This window comes from Laccaria bicolor, genomic scaffold (assembly GCF_000143565.1).
Source record: "Laccaria bicolor S238N-H82 LACBIscaffold_45 genomic scaffold, whole genome shotgun sequence".
Classification (NCBI taxonomy): Eukaryota; Fungi; Basidiomycota; class Agaricomycetes; order Agaricales; family Hydnangiaceae; genus Laccaria; species Laccaria bicolor.
In genome coordinates, this window is record NW_001889916.1 from 275,793 (window position 1) to 289,919 (window position 14,127).

Genomic DNA, 14,127 nt, shown 5'->3' on the forward strand with positions numbered 1-14,127 from the left:
CCAGATCGCGTCGTCTTCTTCACGAGTCCCATCTTCATCGCCGTCCAATCCCAAATTTCTTCACGAGCGAATGGGATTCAGGGCTACAAAATAAAACGAGGTTCAATCTCCAAGGAAAGTGCGAAGGGGAAATTTTTGAACTTGACGCTATGAGTGGGTAAGTTAACCCCATCTCCACTGCCTCCTTCATCAAGGCCGCCATTAACTGCGGACCTGCATGCTTAACAGTGTTTTTGCCAATTGTGCTGCTGTTGATAAAGTTGAGGTCGACGATAACGACAGCGATGTGGATGTAGAAGCGCGGACGCGGAGCTTGGATAGCGAAGTGATAATGAACGATTCAGTGAACACATGGGAGATCCCGTTGGTCGTGCTGTTTCGAGTCTCTGAAATATACCCGACGATACACTATACATATGTTTCAGAATTGAGTAAAGAAGGCCAACGAGAAAACTCACCAGCTTCCCATACTAGCGACGAACCTCAGAAACAATTCAAAATATGAGGATGGCGTTCCCTAACCCGTCAAAGCCGCAATCTGAGAACTAGAAATGATGATCAGCACGGGTAACATTACAAGTAAGAGAGGCTTAGGAGCACACGATTAAGACGCAAAAGGTAACATCGTTGATCTCGATGGTCGATGGTGTGTTCGGAACTTCGGCCATCGTAGCATGACATATAGAAAAGAGGAGGAATGGGTGCTTGGTTCAAGAAGACGCAATTAAAGGGGAATGATATATCTGTATTGCTTGGATGGGAGCCGGGGCAGGTGCATAAATGATAGAACGTTGATGTGGGAGGGGTATTCGGATAGCAAGGAGTATGTGATGGTGGCGAGAATAGCGACGACGAAGGAGGGAAAGGAAAAAATAGAAAGAAAAAGAAAAACACGCAACGAAACTCGATATGAAGCTCATTCCTCCTCCTCCTCCATCCTATGCGTGGGTGAAATCGCCGCACTCAGCAGGAATTTTTATTGTTTGCCGGCATCGTCCTCCTCGCGAGTCGCTCCTAACATTGTGTTTCTCCCAGCTGGCATGCTTCTCCCTCCTACGACAAGGGTGCTTTCTCCATTCACCACCCGCGGGCGTGCTCCCCCTTCCACACACAAGCGTTCTCCACCTGCACCAGCGCCGTTCTTCCCTTCAGCGGCAGTTACTCCACTATCCTTCACACCCGCCCGACTCTTACTCCCTACCCCTCCTCCCCTCCCAACGATTGCAAGCGGCAACTACTCTGAATCGCCATCCTCATTATGCTCCTGTTTACGCTCATATTCAGCGTCCTCATCCTCCCCTTCGTCCTCCTCCAACGCAGCTATAGAAGGCGGAGAGCGACGGTTCGGACCAGGTGTGACCGTGGGGGTTTGCAAATGCGACGTGTGGGATGGATGAGAGTGTGAGTGCGATGAATGAGGTGGAGCCTGCGTCTGCGCGTGCGATTGGGACTGCGACTGCGATTGCGGGGGCTGCGAGAAACTTCACCCTCCGCCATGATGTGTAAGAACTGTATTCGTCCTATGGAACGATCGATCCGATTCTTGAGAAAGCGGAAGCTGCGACATCTACCCCCCTCGTGAAGGCTGCTGTTGCTATTGTTGCTGACGTTGGTGCGTGACCGCCATTGGCTATTGCGTCTCAAGGGTTCCTTGCTTCTCGACGTGTTTCATTGATTGCCTATGTGGGGTTTCGTTAGCACAAGCCGCTTTTTGAAGGAAAATGGGAAGAATGTAACACAGAAAGAAAGAAAAAGGGAGACCTATGGATCACAAACACCCCTCGACAAGAGTTTTACCCCATAGAAGGGAAGGGAGCGGAAAAGGGAGAAGGGTGGAGGACAAAGGAAGAAAGAGGAATCTAGAGAAGAGGTTCCAAAGGCCACGTCTGAAGATCGAACAGCGAGAAAACGGCAGAAAAGGGACCCACCTCCTGCTCCTCCGGCACCCCCAGGCAAAGCACGCACACTCCCCTCTTCCAATACTACCCCCACTAACCGGATATTTTGGGCTTCTTCATCGGCGCGCCCGTAACGAACGGCGCAAACACATGCAGCTGATACTGCTGAAACCTGGCACCTGCTGAGCCAGTGGACTCGAGTCTCGGTTGTTGTCCTCCCCCAGACTGTTGCTGCAATCGACAACATCTCCTTTGTATACCCATGCTCCGCTCCTTCTTGTGCTTGTTGATGATTGACGTGTACGCGCCTAATACGACTAGTACCATCCTCGCCGTGTCTTCGTGAGTGGTGGCGTAAATGCGGGAAACCATTTTGACTACTCGTCAAGGTTGGTAAAGGTGGTGCTTGATTCGTAGCTGTAGTAGCACGGATGGGCATCTCATGCAAAGTCCGCTAGAGCGGCTTGAAGACGTCGAATACGGTCTACGCGAATGTACATGGTGCGGATGATGCTGATGGGAATGTGAATGTGGAGGGTGCCGGTGATGATGATTTTAGGAGCAGAAGCCGGTGGTATTGTTGGGCGCGGGGATCCATGGTGCGAGTGCCGACGTGAGTGTCCGGTGGTAGTGTACATAAAGGTGGTAGGCGCCCAAACGCAAGGGTTAGAACAAAGCACGTGACGATTACATCACGCCACTTAGTGTTGCGACCTGCGTCTCACTTTCTATCTCAGTAGAATTTGCTCGAACTTTCTCTCCGCACCCTCTTTACTTGCTCGCTCGTCCAAAGATCGTCCTAAGTACCGATTTATCTGAACACCAACCTTCAACAGACTGTCCAGGGACGAATGTCGTATTCAGGAAGCGGAAGCGCACTGACAGCGGAGGTACTCCTGGCTGGCACCCCCAAACCGCTCATTACAGGCCGAGAAAGAGCATGATAACGTTCAACGCACACAACCTGTGCACGGTCCTTTAGACTGCGCACCCCCGGATCTAATCTCCAAGCGGGACAATATCCATGATTCAACTTCGGTCCTATCCTACGCGCTCGCGTCGGTTTGTAAATAGTCACGGTCCGCTTCACGCTCGTCCAGTTCTGGAAGTGCCTCGTCCCTCGCTATATTCGTGGACACCATCAACCACCATCGCAGATTGACGCGCCCAGCACTTCGCGACTTTCGGCACCCGCATTACCAACCGACAAGATATCAACGATTTGTCAAGATGTTACGGATGGACCGCGCGTAGGCGAGTTATCAGACCTTTTTCACCAGCGCTGTGAGGGGTTGACGTTCTACGCTATGCACAACCTATCCATGCATCAATTTCACATGCTCTTGTCCGCTTTTGACTGAGCTATCTCCTCCCTTCCCCATCCTGACTGCCTTACCTTGACGCGCCCCGCTTTCGCTGGAGCACAGACAAACAAAAACCGGGATCATTTCGCTTTTCCCGACTTCAGCCTTTAAACATTCTCTCCGTTATGAACAAATTTTGACAGCATCCGCATTGAGGGCCACAGGAAAAAATGTTCCAAGAGTTTGGTTTGCTCTAGGCCGCACTTCAAGCTTGGGACGAATTGAAACCGTGCATGCGATCTACCAGCGACACTACTTTCCCGATCTGCAACACGTCCACAGCATTGAGGATTCACTGTCTGTCGTTCCCACATATACTCCAACCACTGCGTCCGGTTCACATCCTCCCGAGGGCTCAGCGACTCTTCGACGGCTGCAGTATGTCCGTCAGGACCTGCTTGTTGAACGGTCGTACTGTTGCAGGTGAAGCGCGCGGATACGGGACGCATGAATATCCTAACTATGCAGCTCTCATGAACGCCTTTCTTGTCGACATCACTCCATCATCACTGAAGATTGATGAAGCTGAGAAATTCCAAGGCTTGTACCGCTACATTGCGGTGCGCGAAACGTAGGCGCAGCCACAGGGAAACGTTCTTCGAAAGCCAGAAAACGGAGGGATCACTACCCAGTATTCGTTCTCGTCGCTCTTTATCAACAGCTAGACCCCGCTCAGCTTCAACTTTCTCGTCAATCGCTCCACCGTGTTTTCCGATGGTCCATGACGCTCTGAAGAGACTGTCAAGTGGGTATTCTCAAGGGTATTCTGCGAATCTTGGCAAAACTCGCAGACTCCAGAAATGTCTGGACGTGGATCTTGAGTTTGCTCTTCGGAATTCTGCAACCTGTCCACGACATTTTCCCAGTTGCAATCAGCTCAGACGGTCCGCATGGACATTACCAAGCTCGTCATGTCAGCGTCTCGACAATCACGTACCTGCCCTCCTTTTCGACACAAAAGAATGCAACTGCAGAGCGCCTTCGATCGCGTAATTGGAAAGTTCTGGTCGTCGGCCCCTGGTGGGCGTACTCAGCATGAGGCATGATGCATGATGCCTGAAAGGGGGCGGGTTCGGTGCACAGCGATGAAGAGATGGTGAGCATTGTGGGCATCGATCACCATCCCTCGTTCATTTACAACCTCGTGGATTCGGTACGTTCGTCCCATTTTTCTATGTCCCCTTTTCTCTTATAATCTCTACCCCTAGATCTGCCAACACCTTCCACTCAACGCGGTCCAACCCCTGCTTCTCCCGAACGTGCTCCCAGTCCCATCCAAAATTTACGTGTGTACGTCTCTTCAATTTATGGACAACCCCTTTTCCGAGCTCTCACGGAAATGTACCACGCGCCCGCATAATTTCCTGTTCTACTTCTCCCGTGTTGAACGAACGTTGACGGTATTGACAGGAATGGAAAGTTCTGGACGGGAGGAGCGTGCGGAATGAGCCATTTATTTGTGTATGGCCTGATCAGATCTGTTGAGTTTCGGAAATACGAGGTGCATTTCCGAACATTCAAGTCAAAGACGGGTGGCTTACGCTCATTATACCCAAGATTGTTTTCCTCCCTCGTGGAGCCTTCCTCCTTTCTTCCATCAATCGTTGGTCATGCGACTTTTCCCCTGCTTACCCTTAATACACACCTCCTCCGCTCCTTCCCCGCCATTCCAGCTCTGTTGTTATTGCCCTTTTCATCTCACCCCCACGCTCCCCCCGCTCGCCGTCTGTCCTCACACACCAATTTGTCCCGGCCTTCCCCTTCACAATTCATCAGCCGGTACCATGCTTCTTTCTTTGATTCTCATGCGCGCTGCCTGATGATAGGTCGACCAACGCTAATGACCCAGTGTGCAAACTTCCGTGTGGGCTTTAAGACCAAGATGGCTTCTCGAAGTTACTACCATCTTTACACTCAATTTCCCTACAATTCCCTCTTCTCGTCGGCGGCTAATCTTGAGAACATTTCCTGGAGAACGGTTTCACGCCGTGGAACATTCTGCCAACATTCTGCGTTCTTGCTGCAAATTGTAAAAGTGGGCCTATTTCTTGCAGTATCACGGCGGAGTGAAACCGATTTCAAAGCACAGTATGTGAACGGTGGGTATGGCGCGCTTGTACATTATCTGACGTTATTGTTCATACCCGCATTCTCCCTTGCTTCCCTTCTTTGTCTTCCCGGTTCTATCCCCTCTTCCAAAAATGAAGCTTGACCAATTTGAATATCAACAACCCGGTTTTGTAGCGAAGGTCTTTGACTCTGGAGGAGGTGAATCCTTTACTCAGCTTAGCCTGCTTCTCATAGTTCCCCTATTAACCCAGGGTTCCCAGAAGCACTTTTTACTAAAGGCAGACGGAAGATGCGTCTTGAGATTATAAGCGTTCCAGCAAGGAAAGGCTTGATACACACACCTTTGCAGACGTTCTTCGGCGACTCTTCCATTTCCCTAGTCCTATGACCGCCCCCTCCTTTGGAAAAGAATTCAATCGTGATCCCAAGAATCCTATCCTTGGCGTATAAAATGCGTCGCTACTTTTCCCCACCTCCTTCAGCCTCAAGCTAGTTGAGCAACGCTAAATATGCACTCATTCAAGTTTACTCGCCCATTCGCACTCGTCCTCGCAATCGTCTGTCTCGCAATCGCGACACCCACCCCGGACGTTCACGCAGACCCAGGTCACGGTTCTGGCGCTGTCGTTCACGCAGTGGGCAATGCCCCCGATAGTGCTGTTATCAAGGACACAATCACGACCCATTTGCCCGCAGCCACCTCGCCCACCGACAAAACACTGGGTGGTTCGACGCTGGAGCCCGACTCTTCGGAATGTTTTGGTCTAGGCTCACCTTGCTCATTCAATAGTAATTGTTGTTCGGGATATTGTTTGATCATTCCCCCTACCATTGTTCTGGTAAGTGACCCGCTATTAGTTGCTGAAAATGGTAAATCTTGATGATTGACTGTATCACTTTCACTTTATCAAGGGTTTTTGCTACCCTAAGTAGTGGACTTTTGGGGACTGAGGCAGGTGATCGTGAATAGGTTGGGATGTGTATCCGGACAATAGTATTCCATTTAAGTTGTAGTTCTTGCACAACTGAAAAAATTTGTTTCTGTCGACTCAAGCAGGTGTCACAGCTGAGGCTCGTTCATGCAGACGGACATAAATTGTAAATTAGAACGAAGTGTCAACAAGAATTTGACACGCATCTAGTTTCATATTTAAAATCTCGAGTCCACCCGAACAACCCCCCACCCTCATCATGCACACTCTCGTTCAATTCGCTCTCAAGATGGAACGAGAGAGCTCACACTCTTCCCATAGCGACGAGACTTACAGCTGGTTCAAGATATGAGGGTGGAGTTTCCTAACCAGTCAAAGTTACAATCCAAGGACTGGCGAAAATGATTAGCACGGATAAGATTGCAAGGAAGAAAGGGTTAGGAACACACAAAGACCATCGTAACATGACGTATAGAGAAAGAGGAATGCTTGGTTCAAGTAAAGGGGGATTATAGCTGGGAGCGGTGCCCGTATTGCTTCGATGAAATGTAGGTAAAAGCCGCGGCAGGTGCATGAATGATAGCACGCTTGTGCAGGAGGGTTATCCCGGATAGCAAGGAGCGTGTGATGGTGGCAAATAGTGACGACGACGAGGGAGAGGAAAAAATAGAAAGAAGCAACCAAACTCGATATGAAGCACCATCCTCCCATCCTATGCGTGTCAAAATCGCCGCACCCAGCAGAGATTTTTCTTCTTTGCCGGCATCGTTCTCTTCGCTCCTGACGGTGTGTTTCTCCCAGCTGGCTCCTACGACAAGGGCGCTTCTCCCTCCACCACCCGCAGTCGTGCCTCCCCTTCCACCCACAAGCATGCTCCACCTCCACCAGCGTCGCTCTTCCCTCCAGCGGCAGTTAGGCCGCAATTCTTCACGCCCGCCCGGCTCCTACTCCCTACCCTTCCTCCCCTCCCCAGACTTGAAAGCGGGAACTGCTCCGAAATGCTCCTGTCTATGCTCATGTTCAGCGTCCTCGTCCTCCCCTCCGTCCTCCTCCAACGAGCTATAGAAGGCGGAGGGCTACGGTTCGGACTAGGTGTGACCGTGGGGGTTTACAAATGCGACGTGTGGGATGTATGGGTGGGTGAGTGCGGTGAATGAGGTAAAGCCTGCGTTTGCGCGTGCGAATGGGATTGGGATTGCGACTGCGATTGCGGGGGCTAAACTTCCCCCTCCGCCATGATGTGTAAGAACTATATTCGTCGTATGTATCGATCGATCCGACCCTTCAGAAAGCGGGAGCTGCGACCTTCCCCCTCGTGAAGGCTGCTGTTGCTGACGCTGATGCATGACCGCCAGTTGCTGTTGCGTCTCAAGGGTTCCTTGCTTCTCGACGTGTTTCATTATTGATTTCCTGAATGTGGGATTTCGTTAGCCCGAGCCGGGTTTTGCAGGAGGGAAGAATGTAACACAGAAGGAAAGAAAAAGGGAGACCTACCGATCGCAAACAGTCCCAGAACCCCTCGACAAGAACTTGACCCCTCAAGAGGGATGGGAGCAGAAATGGGAGAAGAGTCGAGGACAGAGAAGAAAGGAAGAGGCTTGTTCCAAAGGCCAGAAAGAACACGCCAGACGAGACCCTAGCGAGGAACGTTTGAGAATCAAAGACCTAGAAAATGGAAGAAAAGGGACTCACCTAGCACACCCAGGCAAAGCACGCACATTCCCCCTTCCTCCAATACTACCCCCACTAATCGGATACTTTGGCTTCTTCATCGGTGCGTCCGTAACGAACGGCGCAAACATCTGCATCTGATACTGCTGATCCTGGCCCTGCTGAGCCAGTCGGTTGTCGTCTGTTGTCCTCCAGCCGGCTGTTGCTGCAATCGACGACATCTCCTTTGGAGACGCATACCCGCTCCTCCTTATCCTGATAGATGTGCACGCGCCTACTACCCCCCGCCGTGTCTTCGTGAGTAATGGCCTAGATGCGGGTAAGCATTTTGACTTGTCGTCGTGGTCATAGGTGGTGGTTGATTCGTAGTGAACCCGTTTATTTTGTCAGCGCGAGGGAGCTTCTCAACGCGCTGCTACTTAGACAGATACGGTCTCCGCGAATGTACATGATGCGCCGAAGGAGCAGAGCTGCAGAAGCAAGATGGATATGCCAAGATTGCGAGTGCCGAATACAATTTCATTGATGCATCGAGTGCCTTGCGAAGGAGCAACGCACGCTTCAACAAGACACGTGATGATGACATCACGTCGCTTGGCGCTGTTCTCTTTTTTCTTTTGCTCGAACTTTCCTCTTGACTTGCTGTTCCTCCAAAAATTGTCCAAAGTACCAATTTTTCGCCTGTCCAGAGGAAGCTGAAGCGCGTCAACTTGAATCATCACCAACAGGGGAGATTTGGGTGAGGTATTCCTGGCCATTCTCAAACCGTTGATGACAATCCGATCATGATAACGTTCGACGCACTTAGCTTCCGCCTCACGCTCGTCGTTCCGCAGCTCTGGAACTGCCACGCTATAATCGTGGACACCACCAACCACCATCGCCGATTGACGCACCCAGCACTCCTCTTCTCTTCTTCGGACCTCGTATCACCAACCGACAAGACATCAACGATGTGTCAGGATGTTATGGACGGCCCGCGTATAAGCGAGTTATCACCCCTCTTTCACCTGCGCCGCGAGGGGTTGACGTTCTACCTATGCACAGTTTATCCCTCCCTCCAGTACGCATCAATTTCAGATAGTCTTGTCCACTTTTGACAGAGCTATCTACGTTTACCTCCTTTTCCCACCTTGACTGCCTCACTTTGACGCGCCCCGCGTTCGCCTACGTGTACGAAACCTCAAGCTGGCTGTGGAGCACAGACAAACAAAATTCAGGATTATTTCGCCTTTCCCGACTTCAGCCTTTCGACATTTTCTCCGTTCTGAACAAATTTCGACAACCCGGTATTGAGGGCCACAGGAAAGGAATACTCTAGGCCGCACTTCGAGCTTCGGACGAATCGAAACCAGGCGATCTACAAAGCTACGACAATACTATCCATACTTTCATAATCTACTGATTTTCTGCCGAGCTAAACAACTCTTCGACGGCCCTAGCATTTCCGTCAGGTACTTACCTGTTGGACGGTCGTACCGTTGCAGGTGAAGCGCACGGATTAGGTACCTATGACAACTCTCATGAAATCACGCCTTTCTTGTGGACGTCCCTCCATCAGGAGATGATGGAGCGCAGGAATTCGTACCAACTATTCGTTCTCGACGATTTATCAACAGTCTTACCCTACTCAACTTCTATTTTTTCGTCGATCATCACAGTGTGTTTCGATGGTTCATGACGCTCTGGAGAGACTGTCGGGCCGGTAAAACACGTTACGGGATTCGGGCTCAGTAACTGCTTGCGTACTCGCACGTTCCCTCGCCAACATACTCCGGCACCGACTCCCTCTTCTTTTTCTACTACTGCAATTGCCTTCCGGTTCTCTTATCGTCATGTCTCTCCTAGAGCGTGTGCGCGCCATTCGTGACGCCTACTACAACGAATGCAGGGATCGACGTAATCTTTTTGACGAACGTGGCCGACGACTCGACCACCCGTCTGATAAAGGTGCTGGGGCGAGTTACCCGCGACCGAGGGTAAGACGCGGGGTGTGGCGTCGTGGCGTCGCAGGCATGAGTGGGAACGACGATGAAGACGCAGACGAGAGTGGCGACAGTGAGCAGGAGGATAGTAGTGGAGAGGAATCAGATACTGAGAGCGAGGAATCCGGAGACTCAGAAGATGACGAGGATGAAGATGATACGGAAGGTGTGTTCTCTTCCACCCCATTTGTGCACAGGGCCAGTAACCGACTCTGAAGGGAGTGCAGAGGGTAATCGCCAAAGAGGGAGTACGATTCCTAATCAACCTGGTAATAAGCTCCCGGCATATCTTCCAAGACTTTCACACTCATTCGGCGTTTGCACCAGGATCCTCCTCCCGCCCTCATCACCCTCCTCATATTCACCTCCCACGAAATCCCTCCCCCCATCTGAGAATGGCTGGGCATCAACAGAGGTCTTACGAGCGGTGGATCCCACCGCAAGAAACCATGCGTCAAACAAATAGGGCGCAGGTCACTGCCAAAACTTCCAAGGCAGTTGACCATCGGTATGATATCTGGCTGCCAGCCAACATGGCATCTCGCCAGCCTGAGAAAGGGAAACCACCCACGATTTGATCCAAGGCGCCTTTCCTTTTTTCATGCATTAACCCACCAACTCTCTGTGCTTGACCGCAATCCACCCAAACTAGCGGTGACGCTTAGTCTATGTACTACTACCATGAACCGTCTGCTTTGCAAACCAGGCCGCTGTTTCGAATGTCGACGTCGCCTTTGTGATGGATCTACATCTCGGCAGACGGACGCTTTCCCGAGTCCTCTCTTCTTTTGCAACCCTCCTTCCACTCTAGTAATATCTACTCGCTGCTGCTCCTCCCCTATCACTTACGTTCTGGAAAAGCTTAAGCTTGTAGCTCAGTCAGCTTGAAACGTCTGACATGTAGTGAACAACAAGTAGGTATCATTAAGCAATGAAATATACAGTATATAGGCGAGAAACAAATGTCCGTCAGTTAATCAAGGTTCGAGGATCGAATTATCCGATCTGGAGGGAATGTCTCCAGGTAGTTGGAAGTCCAAACACATCTCAAGCTCCACCCGCTCCTTAAAGAACAGCATCAACAGCATCCACCGTATCACGCCTTACATCACCGTCCACATCCCACTAACCGCGACCACAACACCCATCGCCACCATCCCTACAAATTCACCCCCAACCAACGTGCTCGCACCGTTCTTCTTCGTCCCACCCCCACTCGACGTGGTCCCAGTCGAGCTACTTCCAGATGAACTAGCAGGCGCAGTCGGTGCAAACGTCGCGCTAAGGCTGGCTATACACGAAGACGCGACGCCAGTGGCGGAGACGGAGGTGGACGCATGAGAGTTGACGGTTCCGTTGCCTGCGAAACTGCACGCCTGTGCTTTACGATTTTGGGACTCGCAGTATTTGGACATGACGTAGAAGAGTTTGACGGCTGTGAAAGAGGGGTGGATTGAGGGAAAGACGATGAAATAAGGCGATGAGACTCACTCGGATCACACACCGAGACAAGACCGTACGTGCCCTAACCCACCGGAGGGAGGGACACAGCCATACTCAGAAAAGTAGGCTGCGAAGTTGTACCCAGCGAAGTTGTTGGTGTAGGACTCTGCGAAGGTGGAATTGCCGCACCACTCGCTGTGACGTGTCAATGGAGAGCGGAGGATGGGGAAGAGCAGAAGACTTACTAGTTGTTGAGTCCGAAGAGGTCAATCGCCATTGACCCAAATTTGGTGTTTAAGACCGCAGCTGAAATGGTTGGCCAGTGGGTCTCGGGAAAGAAAGGAATTACAGGTATGCCTTGATGCCTCGAGCAGCTGCTTTTACGAAAGGAGCGACGTTGGTGTTGGATGAGCTGTTGATGACCTCGTTTCCGACGTGGCATGCCAGGATGTTGTCGTACTTGCTGAAGGCGTCGATGGCAGCGAGGTATTGATCCAAAAGATTAGTAGACCACGCAGGCGAACTGCGGTCGATTGAGCCGTTCAAAGAAAGGTGTGAGGCTGATGCTGGCGTGCTTTGTCAGGTTAGGGGAGGGTGTGACGGACGGCACGAACGTACATGGTATAGACGTCTGCACCACTGAAGGCTTTCATGCACAAATCGTAGTTCTTGATCGAATCGACGCTGTACACACGAACGGTGTACACGCCCAGTTGTTGTAGGCATGGAAGATCATGAGCGCATCCGTGCATCCGCGAGAGGGTCATTTTAAGTCGAAGGCTAGTTGAACGGGTTATTAGCAGAGGTATCAGTGACAAGGCCTATAAGAAGTGAGCATCGAGCGAGAGGGTGATGAAGAGGAAGTTACCTTGTTGTTGGTACGGCACACCCTTGAAATAAAACCTCGCTACCGACATGTGCGAGAGACTTGTGAAATGGCATGCACGTTGTACACCAAGAGGGCCGTGAGGACAAGGGAAACGGGGGCAGGAACCCCGAACGACTTCATGCTGAGGGAAAGAGTGTGAGTTTGGTGCAAGCTAGCTCTGGAGTGGAAACAAAACGTGTCACCACTACGAGAACCGCACTCACACTTCTTTGTCTTGGATCTTGGACGATTCGACCTCGAAGGTGATCATCTTTAAGGTCGAGTCGGTCGGGGCTCATGAGCGCCCTCGCTTGGAATTTGATGCCAATTTCATATTGCACTCTGTTGTAAAGTTAGGATTTCATAAGACAAACGAGGGAGGCGAACATAACATAATTTACCCAGGTCGAGAGAATGTCGCAGATTGTCCATCCTGTCCTCGTCATTCATCACCACAAGGTTGTTCCCCTTATCGCCAAACTCGTACTTGTGCGCGTCTCGTCGGGCCATCTGCCACGTAACGCCGGCGTCTGTGCTGATAAATGTGTCGCCTTCCTCGTACGGTAAGAAACGCTCGCGTATCGACCCAACGCCCATGGCAAAACCAGGTGCTGGTGACCAAAAGATGCGGCCATGGTTGTGTGGGGTCGTGACGGAGTGAAGGTGGACTGAGGAAAGATCGGTATCAGCGGGGTTGCATGTGATGGGTTTGCCCTCGTCGTCTTCAGATGGGAGCAAAGCGAGGTCCATTGCTGCCTGTAAATGGTTAGACGAGGAACGGACGACAGAAATAGAGCGATGTACCATCTTCAACAGTGATCATCGCCTCACTCGCCCCATCGACATCTTTCGCCTTTGTAACAACATTGGCAAGGCCCACCCCATCGACTAGGCAATAAAGCCCTTTGCGTTCTTCTCAATGTTGAGGTCCTCGACTTTGCTGTCTTGGTTGAGGAAATCGGTGCTGGAGAAAAGGCGGCTGGAGGAGAGGACGTGGGAGCTGTCGACGCTTAATACTGTACTAATACGACCAAGTCCTCGGGCCCTATGGGGCGTGACACATTTTCACCATCTCTTCGCCGCTTCAACAGCCGATGTGATGCGTGACGAAGAGTGTGATGGCTTCGGCGCTTCTGCAGTTGACCTGAACAGGGACCCATCATTGGTTTCAAGCTTAAAATCAACTCTAAAAGCAACTCTAATTACTGATGCGTTGCCCACTGTGTAAACCGATGTTGAATGAAAAAAAGTTTATTCTCTCTCTTGTTCATCATGTTCCCGGAAAAAATCCCACCACGTATGCGCGCCGAGTTCCTCCCATCTCCAATGCTCTCCGTGACACAATTCTTGAAATTTCCCCTACCGAGACAGCTTCCTGAGACCCATAACACCCATTCTGGCATCAACGCCCTGGAACCACAGCTCTCGTTTGGTTGCCAGGAGAATTCGAACGTTAACCTTTCCCTGGAATTGCTAGTAAGCCTTGCAATCGTGAGTATGCCTCATAGGAAGACATGAAGACTTCAATACAATGTCCATGCGCAATTACCCCCGACAACTAGCAATCGTCTCCGCCCTAATCGTCTGCGCAAACCTCACCAACTCATTCACCTGCACCCACCGCTCGTCCTCATGTCCTTCATATGAACGCACGCACTTCAAGCCGGGGAACAAACCATACAAATACCGTCCAATAAGAAAGGCGTCCCGCGTATCCCAATCGTCTACTACCGATGCGATCGTGAGCGTCTTTAGTTCATGTTTAAGTTCTGGATATAATGGTTTCCTCGATGACAAAAAGGGTTGTACAGCCTGTATGTCGCTCGAATCCAGGGGTATCCGCAGTTCCGTAAGCTTGGGACAACGTTCCGCGAGGACTCGAAGAGACTTCATCCT

At 51.0% G+C, this 14,127-nt stretch overlaps 5 protein-coding genes across 5 annotated transcripts; 3 read left to right on the forward strand and 2 right to left on the reverse strand.

Annotated features, from left to right (window-relative positions):
- Window positions 1-2,160: 2,160 nt before the first annotated feature.
- LACBIDRAFT_332890 (uncharacterized protein) lies at window positions 2,161-4,622 on the forward strand (the record flags this gene model as incomplete). Its single annotated transcript, XM_001887424.1, has 9 exons — window positions 2,161-2,240; window positions 2,359-2,511; window positions 2,604-2,788; window positions 2,881-2,960; window positions 2,999-3,182; window positions 3,406-3,559; window positions 3,642-3,822; window positions 4,129-4,282; window positions 4,471-4,622. The coding sequence occupies 9 exons, from the start codon at window positions 2,161-2,163 to the stop codon at window positions 4,620-4,622; spliced, it is 1,323 nt and encodes a 440-aa protein (XP_001887459.1).
- A 1,199-nt stretch (window positions 4,623-5,821) lies between these two features.
- On the forward strand, window positions 5,822-6,383 carry LACBIDRAFT_295528 (uncharacterized protein). The gene is made up of 2 exons (XM_001887425.1): window positions 5,822-6,171; window positions 6,245-6,383. The coding sequence occupies exons 1-2, from the start codon at window positions 5,842-5,844 to the stop codon at window positions 6,263-6,265; spliced, it is 351 nt and encodes a 116-aa protein (XP_001887460.1). The 5' UTR covers window positions 5,822-5,841; the 3' UTR covers window positions 6,266-6,383.
- An 879-nt stretch (window positions 6,384-7,262) lies between these two features.
- Window positions 7,263-10,136, forward strand: LACBIDRAFT_332892 (uncharacterized protein; the record flags this gene model as incomplete). Its single annotated transcript, XM_001887426.1, has 7 exons — window positions 7,263-7,400; window positions 7,696-8,038; window positions 8,102-8,232; window positions 8,744-8,998; window positions 9,353-9,595; window positions 9,629-9,786; window positions 9,827-10,136. The coding sequence occupies 7 exons, from the start codon at window positions 7,263-7,265 to the stop codon at window positions 10,134-10,136; spliced, it is 1,578 nt and encodes a 525-aa protein (XP_001887461.1).
- A 390-nt stretch (window positions 10,137-10,526) lies between these two features.
- Window positions 10,527-12,981, reverse strand: LACBIDRAFT_332893 (glycoside hydrolase family 72 protein; the record flags this gene model as incomplete). Its single annotated transcript, XM_001887468.1, has 8 exons — window positions 10,527-10,568; window positions 10,770-10,772; window positions 11,051-11,355; window positions 11,455-11,558; window positions 11,713-11,886; window positions 11,982-12,184; window positions 12,456-12,571; window positions 12,633-12,981. 8 exons carry the CDS (start codon window positions 12,979-12,981, stop codon window positions 10,527-10,529), a joined length of 1,296 nt encoding a protein of 431 aa, XP_001887503.1.
- Window positions 12,982-13,776: 795 nt separating this feature from the next.
- On the reverse strand, window positions 13,777-14,124 carry LACBIDRAFT_310363 (uncharacterized protein; the record flags this gene model as incomplete). The annotated part of the gene is made up of 1 exon (XM_001887469.1): window positions 13,777-14,124. The coding sequence occupies one exon, from the start codon at window positions 14,122-14,124 to the stop codon at window positions 13,777-13,779; it is 348 nt and encodes a 115-aa protein (XP_001887504.1).
- Window positions 14,125-14,127: the final 3 nt, after the last annotated feature.

Coding starts and splice junctions, on each gene's coding strand:
- LACBIDRAFT_295528 (XM_001887425.1), top strand. CDS start 5,842: ATGCACTCATTCAAGTTTACTCGCCCATTCGCACTCGTCCTCGCAATC. Junction 6,172..6,244: donor TTCCCCCTACCATTGTTCTG/GTAAGTGACCCG, acceptor CACTTTATCAAG/GGTTTTTGCTACCCTAAGTA.